At 40.1% G+C, this 15,116-nt stretch overlaps 1 protein-coding gene across 3 annotated transcripts in view; it reads right to left on the minus strand.

The window, feature by feature from the left end:
* Window positions 1-15,116, minus strand: part of STAT5B (signal transducer and activator of transcription 5B) — a 68,172-nt gene that overhangs the window by 21,970 nt on the left and 31,086 nt on the right. For 2 of the 3 annotated variants that reach the window (XR_010408594.1, XM_064582931.1), the window contains one exon: window positions 2,075-2,211. Coding sequence is in view for 1 of the 3 variants with exons in the window: in XM_064582931.1 (XP_064439001.1) it covers window positions 2,075-2,202 (128 nt within the window). In the remaining 2 variants the exon portion in view is untranslated. Of the gene's footprint in view, window positions 1-2,074; window positions 2,214-15,116 lie in introns of those variants that run through there. The other variant, XM_064582932.1, reaches the window with a different exon arrangement.

Consider the following 15,116-nt stretch of genomic DNA (forward strand, 5'->3'; position numbering starts at 1 on the left):
CCTTCCCCCACTCCCCTCACCAACTCTCTTTTTTCAAACAATTTAGGCAACAATTGCTATTGGGCAGTATTAAATTGCTTAACTCAGCTCACTGAAGAAACCAAACAGCTGTCAGAGTGAAATAACATTCAATTACTGCTGACCGGGTCTGGAGCCAAACAAGAGATCTAGTGGTAGCTAAAAGGCTGCACCTCTACACCCCTGAAGTCAGTTAGCAACTAATTTCAAACAAAGGCACAAGCAGGTGTGCCAAAACACTGATGATAATATAGTTCAGCAATAATATGCCCACATCTGTCCTCTGAGAAGGTAGTAGAGAAAGCCAAATTTTAAATATGTATCCTCTCTGTACTAAATAAAGTATGTATTAAATACAAGCCTGGGAGGAATGAAGGGCAGCCCTGCACCTCTGTTTCCACTGGCATTAATGCTCCTCATCTGAGGAACCCACTCTTGAGAAGATCGTCTCTGTGCAAAACTCACGGAAATCAAGTACTGGTTCTGGCACTTGAAAACTTAATTCTCTACTTAAAAAGGAAAAAAAAGGCTTTCTTAGCTTAAACATGAAGAACTCAACATCTTTTTAAATTAAAATCTTTATGTTCTTAAGAAAACCAAGCTAAATAAAATTCAGGTTTTCCTTGATATCAACACAAGTCCTTTAACATTCGTTCGGTAAGAAACTACATGGGGAATCTACTAAATGAAAATTTAAATCACCAGAAATTTCCTACTGATGTTTTTCTGAACTCTCCAAATCATTAAAACAGAAAATAAAATGAAAAAAGAAATGGAAAAGCGCTAAGCAAGGTGCAGCTGATGTGCTTATGTTTAGCTTGGTTTTTTTTCTCACTTCATTACACGAGGCTGAGATTTTTTTTTTAATTGCCCAGAAAATTGCCTTCCTTTGGTGCTCCCTAGCTTCTGACCAGAAATCTGCTACTAACACGCAACTGCGACTACCACAAGGTGGCCTTACTAACAGGTACACAGGCCTGCTGGGACGGTCGCAGAGCAGCTGCCGGTCCTGGGCTCTGCTGGGGTGGACCCTGCCCTGTCCGCCCCCCCAGCCCCATTGAGGCCTGAAGCAGCTGATGAGTCTGTCCGATCAGAAGGACAGGCTGCTGGGCACCCAACATGCTCCCAGGCCCTGAGCAGAGCAGGCCCCGAGCCTGGTGCACAGTAATGTCCATTCAAAAGCTCTGTTGTCAATCTACTGCATTATACTCTGAAAGAATTTAAAAATAATTTTCCCTCTGAGTATATTTCCAAACAGCAATTTGGAAAATAAAAGTAAAAACATGCTGTTAAATCTGCCACCAAGAACGTAATTATTGTTAATATTTTGGTGTATTGTCTTTTGGTCTTTATGTGTATATATAAATTTAAAAACACCAATGTCTCCATTGTTAACTTTGTTAATAATACATTTTATTAAATGATATGCATATGCATACCTTAGCTGCCCCACCAAGCACTAAATTCTTTGTGGACAAACAAGGGCTTTACTCTGTTCATATGAATTCTACACCCTGTAGGCACTCAAAACATATTTTTCAACTGTTGTTTATTAGCAGCAATGATCTAATGCTTTTAGCCAGAATTTACTATTAAAGGGAAATAGGAAAAAATAAAATAGGAAAAAATCCTATTTTAAAAATCCTAAGAGTTATTCCATCTCCCTAAAATCTAAGCTAGGGTTAAATAACTTTTAACCTGCATCACATCATTTTTTAAAAATGTACAACTTTAGGGAGTCTGGGTGGCTCAGTCGTTAAGTGTCTGCCTTTGGCTCTGGTCATGGTCCCAGGGTCCTGGGATCGAGCCCCACCCACATCGGGCTCCCTGCTCAGCAGGAACCCTGCTTCTCCCTCTCCCACTCCCCCTGCTTGTGTTCCTGCTCTCGCTGTCTCTCTCTCTGTCAAATAAATAAAAAATAAGAGAAAATCTTTTAAAAAATAATAAATTTTTAAAAATGTACAATTTTTAAAGCCTCCATCATGTTACCCTTCCAATCAAACTTCAATATGCTTGTGCTTCACTAAATATGACAGAAAAAACTGTGTTCACTTACCAAGCTTGGCTTTCGATCCACTGGGATAAATAATGTCGCACCTCAATGGGGAAATGCTGACCATACAATGCTTGCATTTGATGAAGAGCATCGCCTTGGAGTTGCTGGGCTTGTATCCACACAGCCATGGTTTTAATCTGTTAAACAAACGATCAGTGGTTTGGGTGGGGTTTTTTTTTATCCCCCTTTAAATCCACTAGAATAAATATTCACAATTAAAAAACCTAGAGATAAATGCTTTTAATGCTTTTAAGCCCTTCTTGGTAGAATAAAGATCAGTATTCTGGAACTGAATTTTAGCTTTAAAATGTTTCAAAATGTACACATTCAGTGTGGCCATGGAAAGGTATATAACTTGGTCTATGAAGTGCCGACTGTAAAACATACTGAAATCCTACGAGTAAAAGTACAAAGCCAGAATTAGGGGAAGAACTGCCTATAACTCTGATATCACAGACATATTTACTTTTGTGCCAAACTTGAAGTAACAATAAGCAGCATTTTAACAGTAAGATAATTAGCACAGGAATTTTTTAAAAAATCACTTGTTTTAGGGTGCCTGGGTGGCTCAGGTCATGATCCCAGGGTCCTGGGATTGAGTCCCGCATTGGGCTCCCGGCTTCTCCCTCTGCCTGCCGCTCCCCCTGTTTGTGCTCTCTCTTTCTCTCTCAGATAAATAAAGAAAATCTATTAAAAAAAGCACTTGTTTTAGATTTGGTATTTTGACTAGAAATGCAATAAACGTGCTGCCATTTTGAAAAAGACCCAGTAAAAGAAAAGTGAAAATATTTAAAACATGAATTGAATCCTATGTATTATTTCCAGTTACCTAAGCTGCAATGCTTTACACACAAAGGGCATAGATTTATCTGGAAAAATGCCCCAAGTTTCACCTTCTGAGTTACTGCTAAGGAATTTATGAAGCAATCTTCTGTTAAATTACAGTATTTAAAAATCTCTCTGACAGGGACCCTTGGATGGCTCAGTCGGTTAAGCATCTCCCTTTGGCTCAGATCATGATCCCAGGGTCCTGGGATAGAGCCTGGTGTTAGGCTCCCTGATCAGCGGGGAGTCTGCTTCTCCCTCTGCCTCTGCCCTCCCCCTGTTTGTGCTTTTTCTTGCTTGCTCTGTCTCTTTCAAATAAATAAGATCTTGGGATGCCTGGGTGGCTCAGTCCGTTAAGTGTCTGCCTTAGGCTCAGGTCATGATCCCAACGTCTTGGGATCGAGTCCCACATCGGGCTCCTTGCTCAGCAGGGAACCTGCTTCTCCCTCTGCCTGCCGCTCCCCCTGCTTGTGCTCTCTCTCTTACAAATAAAATCTTTAAAAAAAAAAAAAATCTCTCTGACATAAAAACAATACATTCCAGCTAAGAGTTAGAAACAAGAACCATTATATTCCAATAGTAGGTAGGTTTTTAAAACATGCTCTTGATTCTAGAAAAAGTTTTATAAAACTACCATGATGCCTTCTCAGATTTACCTGAGAATTTTTAATTCAGTTGGCAGAAACTCTCTGGGATCAACCTGATTGTGGCAGCAACATTACTTTCATGTACACAGAGGGCACAAAAACTGAATCTTATTCTAACACTAGGATCCCTAATGTAAAATTTGGTGGAAGGCAGGGCTAACTTGAAAATCATCCAAAATGATTTGGCTACTGATTTGCACCAGTCTCTTAACTATGTTACGATTAGGGTTCAGTGAATCAGGTCTTGATTTTGTGGACCTCCAAAGACTACACATGTGTGTTGGGAAACAAAAATCCCTTCCGTTAGTTGTAGTTGTCCGATCGTGTAACACTGAGCTATTTATGGGACAAGTCAGTTAGCCAACAATGAGGTATGGGGTGGGTGCCAGTTACCTATTTTAGACTTGTGCTATGCTATAGAACACTTGAGCAGTGTACAATTTTATTTAGGGCTTTTGGGCATTAAGGCTGCGATCACTGTAAGATCATCCAAAACATCAAATTTCAATGGCTGAGAGTTTACTAGGAGAGAGGCTTGGCTAAAAGAACTCTCTCCAGAAGCAATCGCACATTATAACCTAACATCTGGAAGACATTTAATTGTACAATATAATTTTTAATTAAATGAATCATATCCCAAGATTTTGGAAAATTGGAACAGATACAAGGCACGTTTTTTTGGATAAAAGGTAAAAGGATGGATGCGTGGGTGGAGATGCTTAAGCAGTTAAGTGTATGGAAGAGCAATGAAGGAATGAAGAACATAATTCAGGCATTCATCTCTTTTAGTGGTAAGGAATTGGAAAGAAGTAGGACCTCACCATAGCTGTTTTAATGATTATATGAACAATACCAAAAGATACAAAAATTGTCTTGAATCCTGCATTCATTAACTGAACTGACCCAAGAGACAAAAGAAGGAAAATTGTGGGAAAATGTTTATCTCCTCAGAAACCCCTCACTCCATGCAAAGAATTGTATTCTGGTCACATTGTAACCTCTTGGTCTACTTGACTTTTCTTCACATCATTTATCACTTCCTGACATTTATCATATATTTGTTTACTGGCTTCTCACTAGGGTAAAATCACCATGAACACAATGACTTTGTTTTGTTCACTCTTTCTCTTGGGCCTAGAACAGTGCCTGGCACATAAGCATTCTGTAAATTTTTTATTGTTGTTGAATAAATAAATGTATACACACAATTTGGTCAAATCCATCAGGTCTTTTCAAAGTTATGGAGTATGAAAATATAAGTATGAAATACCAAAGCAAGAAAATGGAACAGATTCTATAATTTGGATGAGTCTGTATTAACAATATTCTATTTGTTCCTTAATAACATATGCCACAAGGCGCCTGGGTGGCTCAGTTGTTAAGTGGCTGCCTTTGGCTCAGGTCATGATCCCGGAGTCCTAGGATGGAGCCTTGGGTCCAGGCTGGGCTCCCCCACTCAGCAAGGAGTCTGCTTCTCCCTCTCTCTCTGCTCCTCCCCCCACTCGTGCTCTCTCACTCACTCTCTCAAATAAATAAATACAATCTTTTTTTTTTTTAAAGATTTTATTTATTTGACAGAGAGAGACAGCGAGAGAGGGAACACAAGCAGGGGGAGTGGGAGAGGGAGAAGCAGGCTTCCCACGGAGCGGGGAGCCCGATGCGGGGCTCGATCCCAGGACTCAGGGATCATGACCTGAGCCGAAGGCAGACGCTTAATGTCTGAGCCACCCAGGCGCCCCAAATAAGTAAAATCTTAAAAAAACATATGCCACAATTTGTAATTTTTCCTTTTAGTTTTTATTAATTTGTTTTTGTTTATCTCCCCCCACTGAACTCTAAGAACTCTAAGAGCACATTTATTTACTACTGTGTCCCTAATGCCTAGTACAGTGGCTTACCATGGTAAGTAAGTAATCAAAACATATTTGCTAGTGAATAAATACATATTTGGTAAATATTTCACATGTCCTGCTCGTTGAGCATATTACAGGTGTCTAATATTGCTTTAAAAAAGAAGTACTATGGTAATATGCCACATATATGGGGCCCCTAGGTGGCTCAGTTGGTTAAGCATCTGACTCTTGGTTTCAGCTCAGGTCATGATCTTATGGGCCATGGGATGGAGCCCCATGACAGGCTCTATGCTCAGCGCAGAGTCTGCTTGGGGTTCTCTCTCCCTCTCCTCCTGCCCCTCCCCCAGTTCACGCACACACACACACACGCTCTCTCTCTAATAAATAAATCTTAAAGAAAAAAGTCACACTGGGACGCCTGGGTGGCTCAGTCGTTAAGCGTCTGTCTTCGGCTCAGGTCATGGTCCTAGGGTCCTGGGATTGAGCCCTGCATCGGGCTCCCTGCTCCGCGGGAGGCCTGCTTCTCCCTCTCCCACTCCCCCTGCTTCTGTGCCCTCTCTTGCTGGGTCTCTCTGTCAAATAAATAAATAAAAGCTTTAAAAAAGGGGTGCCTGGGTGGCTCAGTCGTTAAGCGTCTGCCTTCAGCTCAGGTCATGGTCCCAGGGTCCTGGGATTGAGGCCCGCATCGGGCTCCTTGCTCCGCGGGAGGCCTGCTTCTCCCTCTCCCCACTGCTTGTGTTCCCTCTCTCGCTGTGTCTCTGTCAAATAAATAAAATCTTAAAAAAAAAAAAAAAATCACACTATTTTGTCTCAACTTTTATTAGTTTTTAGTTTTAACAAAGAGTGAAATGCTGCACTCTTAGAATCTGTCAGAATATTTTTTATGGTTCTAAATATGAACATGTTGTAATAGTTATTTTCTAAAATGCCATTTGAGGAATAACAGCTGGTAAATATAAGGTGGTAACCACCTTATTTTGAAAAACACAAATTATTTTAACTTCACTACAAAAAAATGCTTTGATAGAGTTGGAAAGTAGATTTTACCTACTACTAGTCAAAAATGTAAAAAATAAAAAGAGTACAGTAAATAATACAGAATCATTTTACTTTTACTTCTTAACTAAGAACTATATACATATGGAACATGAAATGAGTTACTGAAATTATCACGTAACAATTGAAAACATGCAATTTGGAGAAAAAAACCACCCCACCCCCATTGCATCAATAGAAGCGAGAACCTAACTAGTACTTTCCCTTGTACATGCCCAAACTCTTCACAGCCATTATTAAGCTATGCCTACACCTGGCATGCGCTGGGTCCCTGTCCTTTCGCATTAGTATTTATCCTGCCATTGAATACTACTCCACATATGTAGTTACTGCACCTCTGTCCTCAATACACACTTTCTTTTGCTTATTTACAGGCAGCCCCATCTTCAATGCATGATGTTCTGACAAGGAAGTGGTTTGTATCTTTGGTAAATCTTCACAGGGGCTTCTCTAAAGACTGGGAAATGGATGCACAATCTTATTTTTAGCCAAAGATGAGAACCAGCTGAGCTTTGCTTAGTTGCATTCTTAGTATTCATAAGCATTCCAAACAACCTAAACCAGCCTTGGATGCCAAATGTACTTTCTAAAGCCCAAGGTGCTGAAATCAACCTTATATATCTGGATAAATCCTAGGAGTCTCAAATAAAGCAGACCTTCAGGCACTTGTTTTAAAAAAGCTCCAAATTCTAAGCGTATAATGTTACAGGCTTATTGAAAACTATAAAAATGAATGTCCACTAACAAATAAATGGTAGGAGTGGGTGGGATTTAGGAATATTCTTGTCTCAATAATAGATACCTTTTTATTAGATGCTTTCCCTTTTAAAAGTAAAATATAAACCTTTGTCAAGAAAAACATCACTCTAGAGGCGCCTGGGTGGCTCTGCCAGTTAAACATCTAACTTTGGCTCTGGTCATGATCTCAGGGTCCAGGGATCAAGCCCCGCATCAGGCTCCCTGCTCAGCGGCAAGTCTGCTTGCCCCTCTCCCTCTTCCTCTGTTCCTCCTCCTGCTCTCTTTCTCTCTAATAAATAAATAAATAAATAAAATCTTAAAAAAAAGAAAAAGAAAAACATCTCTCTCTCTGAAGATTTCTAGAACACTGCGGCCAAAGTCATGGCATAGTTAAACTGAGGGGGAAGTACAGAGTACATGACAACAGAAAGCTCCCAACGCATATATGCTAACTAGCTCGGGGTGGGAGTGGGGGGTTTAAAATGTGTGTAGTGATTTGTTTCACTGGACTCATGCACATAATTTAAAGCATTTTGGGGGCACCTGGGTGGCTCAGTCGGTTAAGTGTCTGCCTTTGGCTCAGGTCATGATCCCAGTCGGGCTCCCTGCTCAGTGGGAGACTGCTTCTCCCTCCCCTCCCTGCTTATGCTCTCTCTCGCTATCTCTGTCACTATATGTTTCTTTCTCTCAAATAAATAAAATCTTAAAAAAAAATAAATAAAGCATTTTGTAACTCCTACTTTCCATTCAACCACAACCACCACCCCATCCCATCACACCCTAGGACCAAAGTCTCTAAAATGAGGTTAGAGTTTTGGAGACAATGGTGAACTCACCTACATAGAGTTCTATAAGATTTAACCTCTTACACCTTTGTGCCTCAGTTTCCTTATTTGTAAAATGGTACTAATAATACGACCCTTGGGGAGTTGTTGTAAAAAATAAGTTAATCTGTATAAATGCTTAAAACAGTGCCTGGCCCATCATAATTGTTCAATATTATTCTGACTTTTACAACCTTAAACTTACAAAGTTGGCTTTCTTCTCCCCATCTCCAATTTTAACTCACTTCAATAAACCTTTCCAAAGTCAACTCTCCATAAAGAGCTCTTGCTACCCTCTCCTTAACCAATATCCTGCAGTATAAACTTTACCTTCCTTTTAAAACATGGAATTCCAGGGCGCCTGGGTGGCTCAGATGGTTAAGCGTCTGCCTTCGGCTCAGGTCATGATCCCAGGGTCCTGGGATCGAGCCCCACATGGAGCCCCACATCGGGCTCCTGGCTCAGCGGGGAGCCTGCTTCTCCCTCTCCCTCTGCCTCTCTCCCTGCTCATGCTCTCTCTCTCTCTGTGTATCTTTGTGTCTCAAATGAATAAATAAAATCTTTAAAAACAAAACAAAACATGGAATTCCAATTTCTTAGTCAATTTAACTGGCAGACGGACTTCTATAGATGAGAATGAATGGGGGGTGGTGGGAAAGCACTGGGAAGGCTGTTCTCGCATTTCTGAGAGAGCCAAGAATTGTGAAGGGTAGTATAACAAGAGAAAGACTGTCTAAGTATACTAAACTTTAAAAGAAAAAAAAAAAAAAAAAAAAAGAACATCCATTCCAATGTGCCCTTCTGACAGAGAAGACCAAGCCAGCAGGGAGCTGTACCTTTTCAAACTATTCCTTCCAAGGACACAATTCACTCCTACTAATGAAAGTATGAATTTTTTTTTTTTAAAGATTTTATTTATATTTGACAGAGAGAGAAGACAGCGAGAGAGGGAACACAAGTAGGGTGGCTGGGAGAGGGAGAAGCAGGCTTCCCGTGGAGCAGAGAGCCCGATGCGGGGCTCGATCCCAGGATCCTGGGATCATGACCTGAGCCGAAGGCAGACGCTTAACGACTGAGCCACCCAGGTGCCCCGAAAATATGAATTATTAACAAATATTTTGATTCATCCAATAAATAAAAATAAATTTCAGGGGCTCCTGGGTGGCTCAGTTGGTTAAGCATCTGCTTTCAGCTCAGGTCATGATCCCAGGGTCCTGGGATGGAGCCCCACATCAGGCTCCCTGCTCAGCGGGAAGTCTGCTTCCCCCTCTCCCTCTGCCTGCTGCTCTGCCTACTTGTGCTCTCCGTGTCAAATAAATAAATAAAATCTTTTAAAAAATAATAAAAAATAAAATTTCAGGGGCGCCTGGGTGGCTCAGTCGTTAAGCGTCTGCCTTCGGCTCAGGTCACGATCCCAGGTTCCTGGGACTGAGCCCCACATCGGGCTCCCTGCTCAGCGGGAAGCCTGCTTCTCCCTCTCCCACTCCCCCTGCTTGTGTTCCTTCTCTCGTTGTGTCTCTCTCTGTCAAATAAATAAATAAAATCTTTAAAATAAAATAAAAAATAAAATAAAATAAAAAATAAAAATAAAATTTCAGAAATATGATTAAAAATGAATTAAATAACATTTATTAGTGTTATTTTCCACCATCCAGATTTATAATTTACTATCATTTACTGAATATCTACTATATTATTTATAACACCAAGTGCTTTTATGAATCTACTCATTTCATCCTCACAAAAATACTAGGAGGGGGGCGCCTGGGTGGCTCAGTTGGTTAAGCGACTGCCTTCGGCTCAGGTCATGATCCTGGAGTTCCGGGATCGAGTCCCACGTCGGGCTCCCTGCTCATCAGGGAGTCTGCCTCTCTCTCTGACCCTCCCACTTCTCATGCTCTCTCTTTCTATCTCATTCTCTCTCTCAAATAAATAAATAAAATCTTAAAAAAAAAAATACTAGGAGGTAGGCACTATTATTATCCCTATTTTATAGATGGGGAAATCGAGGCTTAGCAAATTAAATAGGACTGTAAAATGGTGTAAGTTTGGAAAACAATCTGGCAGTTCTCCAAAAGGTTAAATATGGAGTTACTATATGACCCAGTAGTTCTGCTCATAGGTATATGCCTAAGGGAACTGAAAACGTATGTCCACAAAAATCTGTACACAAATGTTCAAAGCAGTTCATTCATGGCAGTGAAAAAGTAAAAACAACCCAAATGCCCATCAATGAATGGATGGATAATATGGATATAAATAGAAAAAATAAAACGGATAAAATGGAGTATTATTCAGACATAGAAAGGAATGAAATACTGATATATGCTAGATAAAAGAAGCCAGACACCTTGGGGTGCCTGGGTGGCTCAGTCGTTAAACGTCTGCTTTCGGCTCAGGTCATGATCCCAGGGTCCTGGGATCGAGCCCCACATCGGGCTCCCTGATTGGTGGGAAGCCTGCTTCTCCCTCTCCCACTCCCCCTGCTTGTGTTCCTGCTCTTGCTATCTCTCTCTCTGTCAAATAAATAAATAAAATCTTAAACAAAAAAAAGAAGCCAGACACAAAAGTTATGTATTGTAAATTCCATTATATGAAATGTTCAGAATAGGCAAACCCATAGACACAAAGTAGGCTGGTGCAATAATGGGGAGTGACTCTTAATAAGTATGGGTTTCTTTTGGGGGTGAAAAATTTGTTCCAGGTCCCACCCTACTGAGGCACTGTCTGCATTGGATCTGGGCAGTCCACCGCTGTATCAGGAGGCCTCTGTCCTGAGGACTTTGTGGTGGTTGTCATATTATTTTTTGCATTCTTCTATATGTTTGTTTTATTTCTTAATTTTAAAAAAGAAAAGAATAAAATTAGAATAAGAAATCTAATATGGCAAGGCTCTGATTTGGGCAAAGGCTTAGGCTAGTTGGCAAATGAAATAGAAGACAGATAAACATTGCTTCTGATCAGAAAAGTCTAAGGCAAGGAACCAGGATTCAAAACTGTTAACCATATCAGCACCGTTTAATGATTGAAGACTTTGGACATATTATAAAGAGCAAGTTCCTTGGTTATGTTTACTGCCCTACTGTCAATACCAACATTATTACATAGACTCAGTGCTAGTGGTTACCTAGTAATAGGAACTTGGAAGGACAGAAAAATATTAAATAGCAATAATAATGGATTAAGACTTTGCTCATATTAAAACTGGCCTAACATCAAGTAAGAAGGTTTGAGTAAAACTATCCTATCTAGAAGTAGGTCAATACCAGAGCCATCTGCTCTTTAAAAAAAAAAAATCTCTAAACACTACTTCATAAGCAATCAGAAAGGCAATTCTCTAACAAAATCAGATTATTAAACAGATGGGAAGAGAACAGAAAGAATGAAAGTATTTGGCTCACAAAGAAACAAACAAGGAAAAATTTGCTCAGGCAACACAGAGATGATAATATTCTGGGAAGACAATCAGTCATAAATCTTCATGTCACAGCCAAATCATTACATACTACTTTGGGAAGAAGAGAGAGAGGGAAGGGGGTGGGGGTGGGGAGAGGGAGAAGTAGAGGGAAAAAAGAGAGAGGGGAGGAAGGGAGCTATCTGCTAAATACACAGATTAAGTCTTAGTCAGTGGATTATCATATATTTAAAACTCTCACCTAAATATAAGATACCTTAGCCAAAAACAATCTCAAAAATAAAGAGAGTAGACTCAGACAAGGATCATCATAGCCACTAAAACCAGTGGGTGGTACCTGCTGGGAAACAGGATATTCACACAGTCTCGAAGTATTACCTCACATATTACTTATTATTCATAAAGGGGAAAAGGCGTATTTTTGGTGGATAAGCTGATGAACAACACCTTAACCAAATAATCAAACATCCCCAATCATGGAACAAACTGACATTACAGTAGTCCCCCCTTATCTGTGGGGCACATGTTCCAAGACTCCTCAGTGGATGCCTGAAAATGCAGATAGTACCAAACCCTATATAGTATGTTTCTCCTACACATACATACCAATGATAAAGTTTAATTTATACATTAGGCACAGTAAGAGATTAAAAACAATAGCTAAAAATAAAATTGAACAATTTTAACAATGTACATAATAAAAGTTATATGAATGTGATCTCTTTCGCTCTCTAAATATCTTATTGTACCGCACTCATCCATCCTGTGATGGTAATGCCTACATGATGAGATGAGCTGAGGTGAATGATGAAAGCATTGTGATTTAGCGTTAGGCTACTAACCTTCTGATGATATGTCAGAAGGACCGAGGGGTAACTGAAACCCCAGAAAGTGAAACCGTGGATAAGGGGGGACTTGTTGCGTATGCCTCCAAATGTGATCTACTGAAAAGAATACACAAACTAAATGTTTCACCTCTACTCATGGAACAATCAGACAAATCCAAATTATAAGACTCTTATGAAAAACAGAAAAATGTGGAACTATTCTAGATTAAAGGAGACTAAAGAGACACAATAACTACCTAGACTATAATTTAAAAAATAAAACAAACTACATCTCTAAAGGACATTACTAGGACAACGAGAAATTAAAATTTTAAATTCAAATTAAATTTAAATATAGCCTACATACTGGATATTATTGCGTCAATGTTAAATTTCTTGAGACTGATAATGGCATTGAGGTTATAAAGGACTGTTCTTAGTAGCTACATACTCAAGTATTTAAGGGTAAAAAAAGGTCATGATGGCTGCAACTTACTTTCAAAGGAAAGAGAGAGGCGGAGGTGGTAGTAGGGAGGGTGATAAAGCAAAGGTAACAACTGTTAATAACTGGTCAATGTAGACAAGGTGTACATGAGCGTTCCTTGTTCCATCCTTTCAATTTTTCAGTAATTCAGAAGTTTTTCAAAATCAAAATCAAGGGCAAAAATTGCAAAAAACAAACAAACAAACAAAAACAGTAAGAGTAGAGGTTTGAGTCCCATCTTGAAATTGTCCCTGGCAGTCCATAAAAATCTGGACTTCTCAGACCTTGTGCTGAAGCTGGTAGGACACTGTTAAACCAACTGGGCTCCCCCATGCCACGCAGGCCTGCAACTTGAATACACGTGCATTAGCATTATCTCTGTGTGGAAATCCATTAAGCAACTTGAACAACCCATCTGGGAAGAAGCTACATCAATACCATTTTCCAGATAACAAAAACCTTTGCTATAGCCCAAAAATAATGACCACCTGCATTATGGAAAAATAAGAAATGATCTGAGACTGCCATGGAGCCATATGTTAGCCTCAGAATTTCTAATGAAAGTTCATATCTGGACCCATTTTATACTGTTAATCAAGACCAACTCATCCTAGGGGCGCCTGGGTGGCTCAGTTGGTTAAGTAACTGCCTTCGGCTCAGGTCATGATCCTGGAGTCCTGGGATCGAGTCCCGCATTGGCCTCCCTGCTCAGCAAGGAGTCTGCTCCTCCCTCTGACCCTCCCCCCTCTCATGTGCTCTCTCTCTCTCTCTCTCTCTCTCTCACTTTCTCTCTCTTTCAAATAAATAAATAAAATCTTAAAAAAAAAACAACCAAGAACTCATCCTAGAATGTGGCTTTTGTACAGTTTGAATCCTTTAGTTCAGGAAATAAAAATTCCTCAGCCACTGCAATATACTGAGTCTCTGTACCATTTAGATGAAAGATAATCCCTTCCTTCTTGTTTTGATTTTTTAAAAAAAGGCAAGTTATTAATAAATCTGCATATGTTCCCAATATTTTCCTCATTCAAGTTCACAGTTTCCCTCTTGCCATTGAGAATAACAGTATTAAGTTTTCACTTAGCGGGGATGTCTGGGTGGCTCAGTCAGTTAAGCGGCTGACTTCGGCTCAGGTCATGATCCCAGAGTCCTGGGATCCAGCCCCACATCAGGCTCCCTGCTCCATGGGGAGCCTGCTTCTCCCTCTGCCTGCCGCTACCCCTGCCTGTGCTCTCTCTGTCAAATAAATAAATAAACTCCAAAAAAAACAAAAAAAGTTTTCACTTAGCAAAATTTGTTTTGAAGAGCACCTTGCACTAGGTCAACTCCCAGGGACAGCCATTAGTTAGATTGTATAATATACAATAGTAAGAAACTAGAAACAACCTAAATCCAAAATAGGATGGTTAAACTATAACATATTAATCTGATGGAATATTGTGCAACAATTTTTTTTTTAAAGATTTTTATTTATTCATGAGAGACAGAGAGAGAGAGAGGCAGAGGGAGAAGCAGGCTCCCAAGGAGCAGGGAGCCCGATGCGGGACTCAATCCCAAGACCCTGGGATCATGACCTGAGCCGAAGGCAGACGCTTAAACCATCTGAGCCACCCAGGTGCCCTATTGTGCAACAATTTAAATGAAATATAAAGGCAATACTGAAATATAAGGCCATGTAGACACATTTTTAAAAAATATAAAGAAAAGAATGTTAAATGAAAGGTGTACACAGTATGTATGCTAGAGGACAAATAACAGAGAAAGGTCAAAGAGAACTATAAACAGTTGTTCCACTTAGGGGAAGGCATTTTGGTATAATTTTTTTATAGTTTCTGATTTACTGAATTTTGTTTAAAATGTAAAATTTGAAATATAAATTTAATGATCATGAGCAATTGGTACTACTCATCCCACAGGATGGTTCCATAAAGGGACATGCAAAAGACACAGAAACAAATATCTCCCACAAGACAATATCCAGGTTATGGCATTTTCTTACTACTTAGGTAGTCTTGATTTATGTATGGCATGAAATAGTAAAAAAATTCAGAATCATAATTTTTTAATTTTTTTATTTTTTAAAGATTTTATTTATTTGACAGAGAGCGACACAGTGAGAGAAGGAACACAAGCAGGGGGAGTGGGAGAGGGAGAAGCAGGCTTCCTGACGAGCAGGGATCCCGATGCGGGGCTCGATCCCCAGGTCCTGGGATCATGACCTGAGCCGAAGGCAGACGCTCAACGACTGAGCCACCCAGGCGCCCCAGAATCATAATTTTTTTAAAAGAAGTACAGGGGCACCTGGGTGGCTCAGTCATTAAGCGTCTGCCTTCGGCTCAGGTCACGATCCCAGAGTCCTGGGATCGAGCCCCG

The sequence above is a fragment of the Mirounga angustirostris genome, unplaced genomic scaffold (assembly GCF_029215605.1).
Source record: "Mirounga angustirostris isolate CCGP_5_RB_7025 unplaced genomic scaffold, mMirAng1.0.hap1 SCAF_17, whole genome shotgun sequence".
In the NCBI taxonomy this organism is placed as follows: Eukaryota; Metazoa; Chordata; class Mammalia; order Carnivora; family Phocidae; genus Mirounga; species Mirounga angustirostris.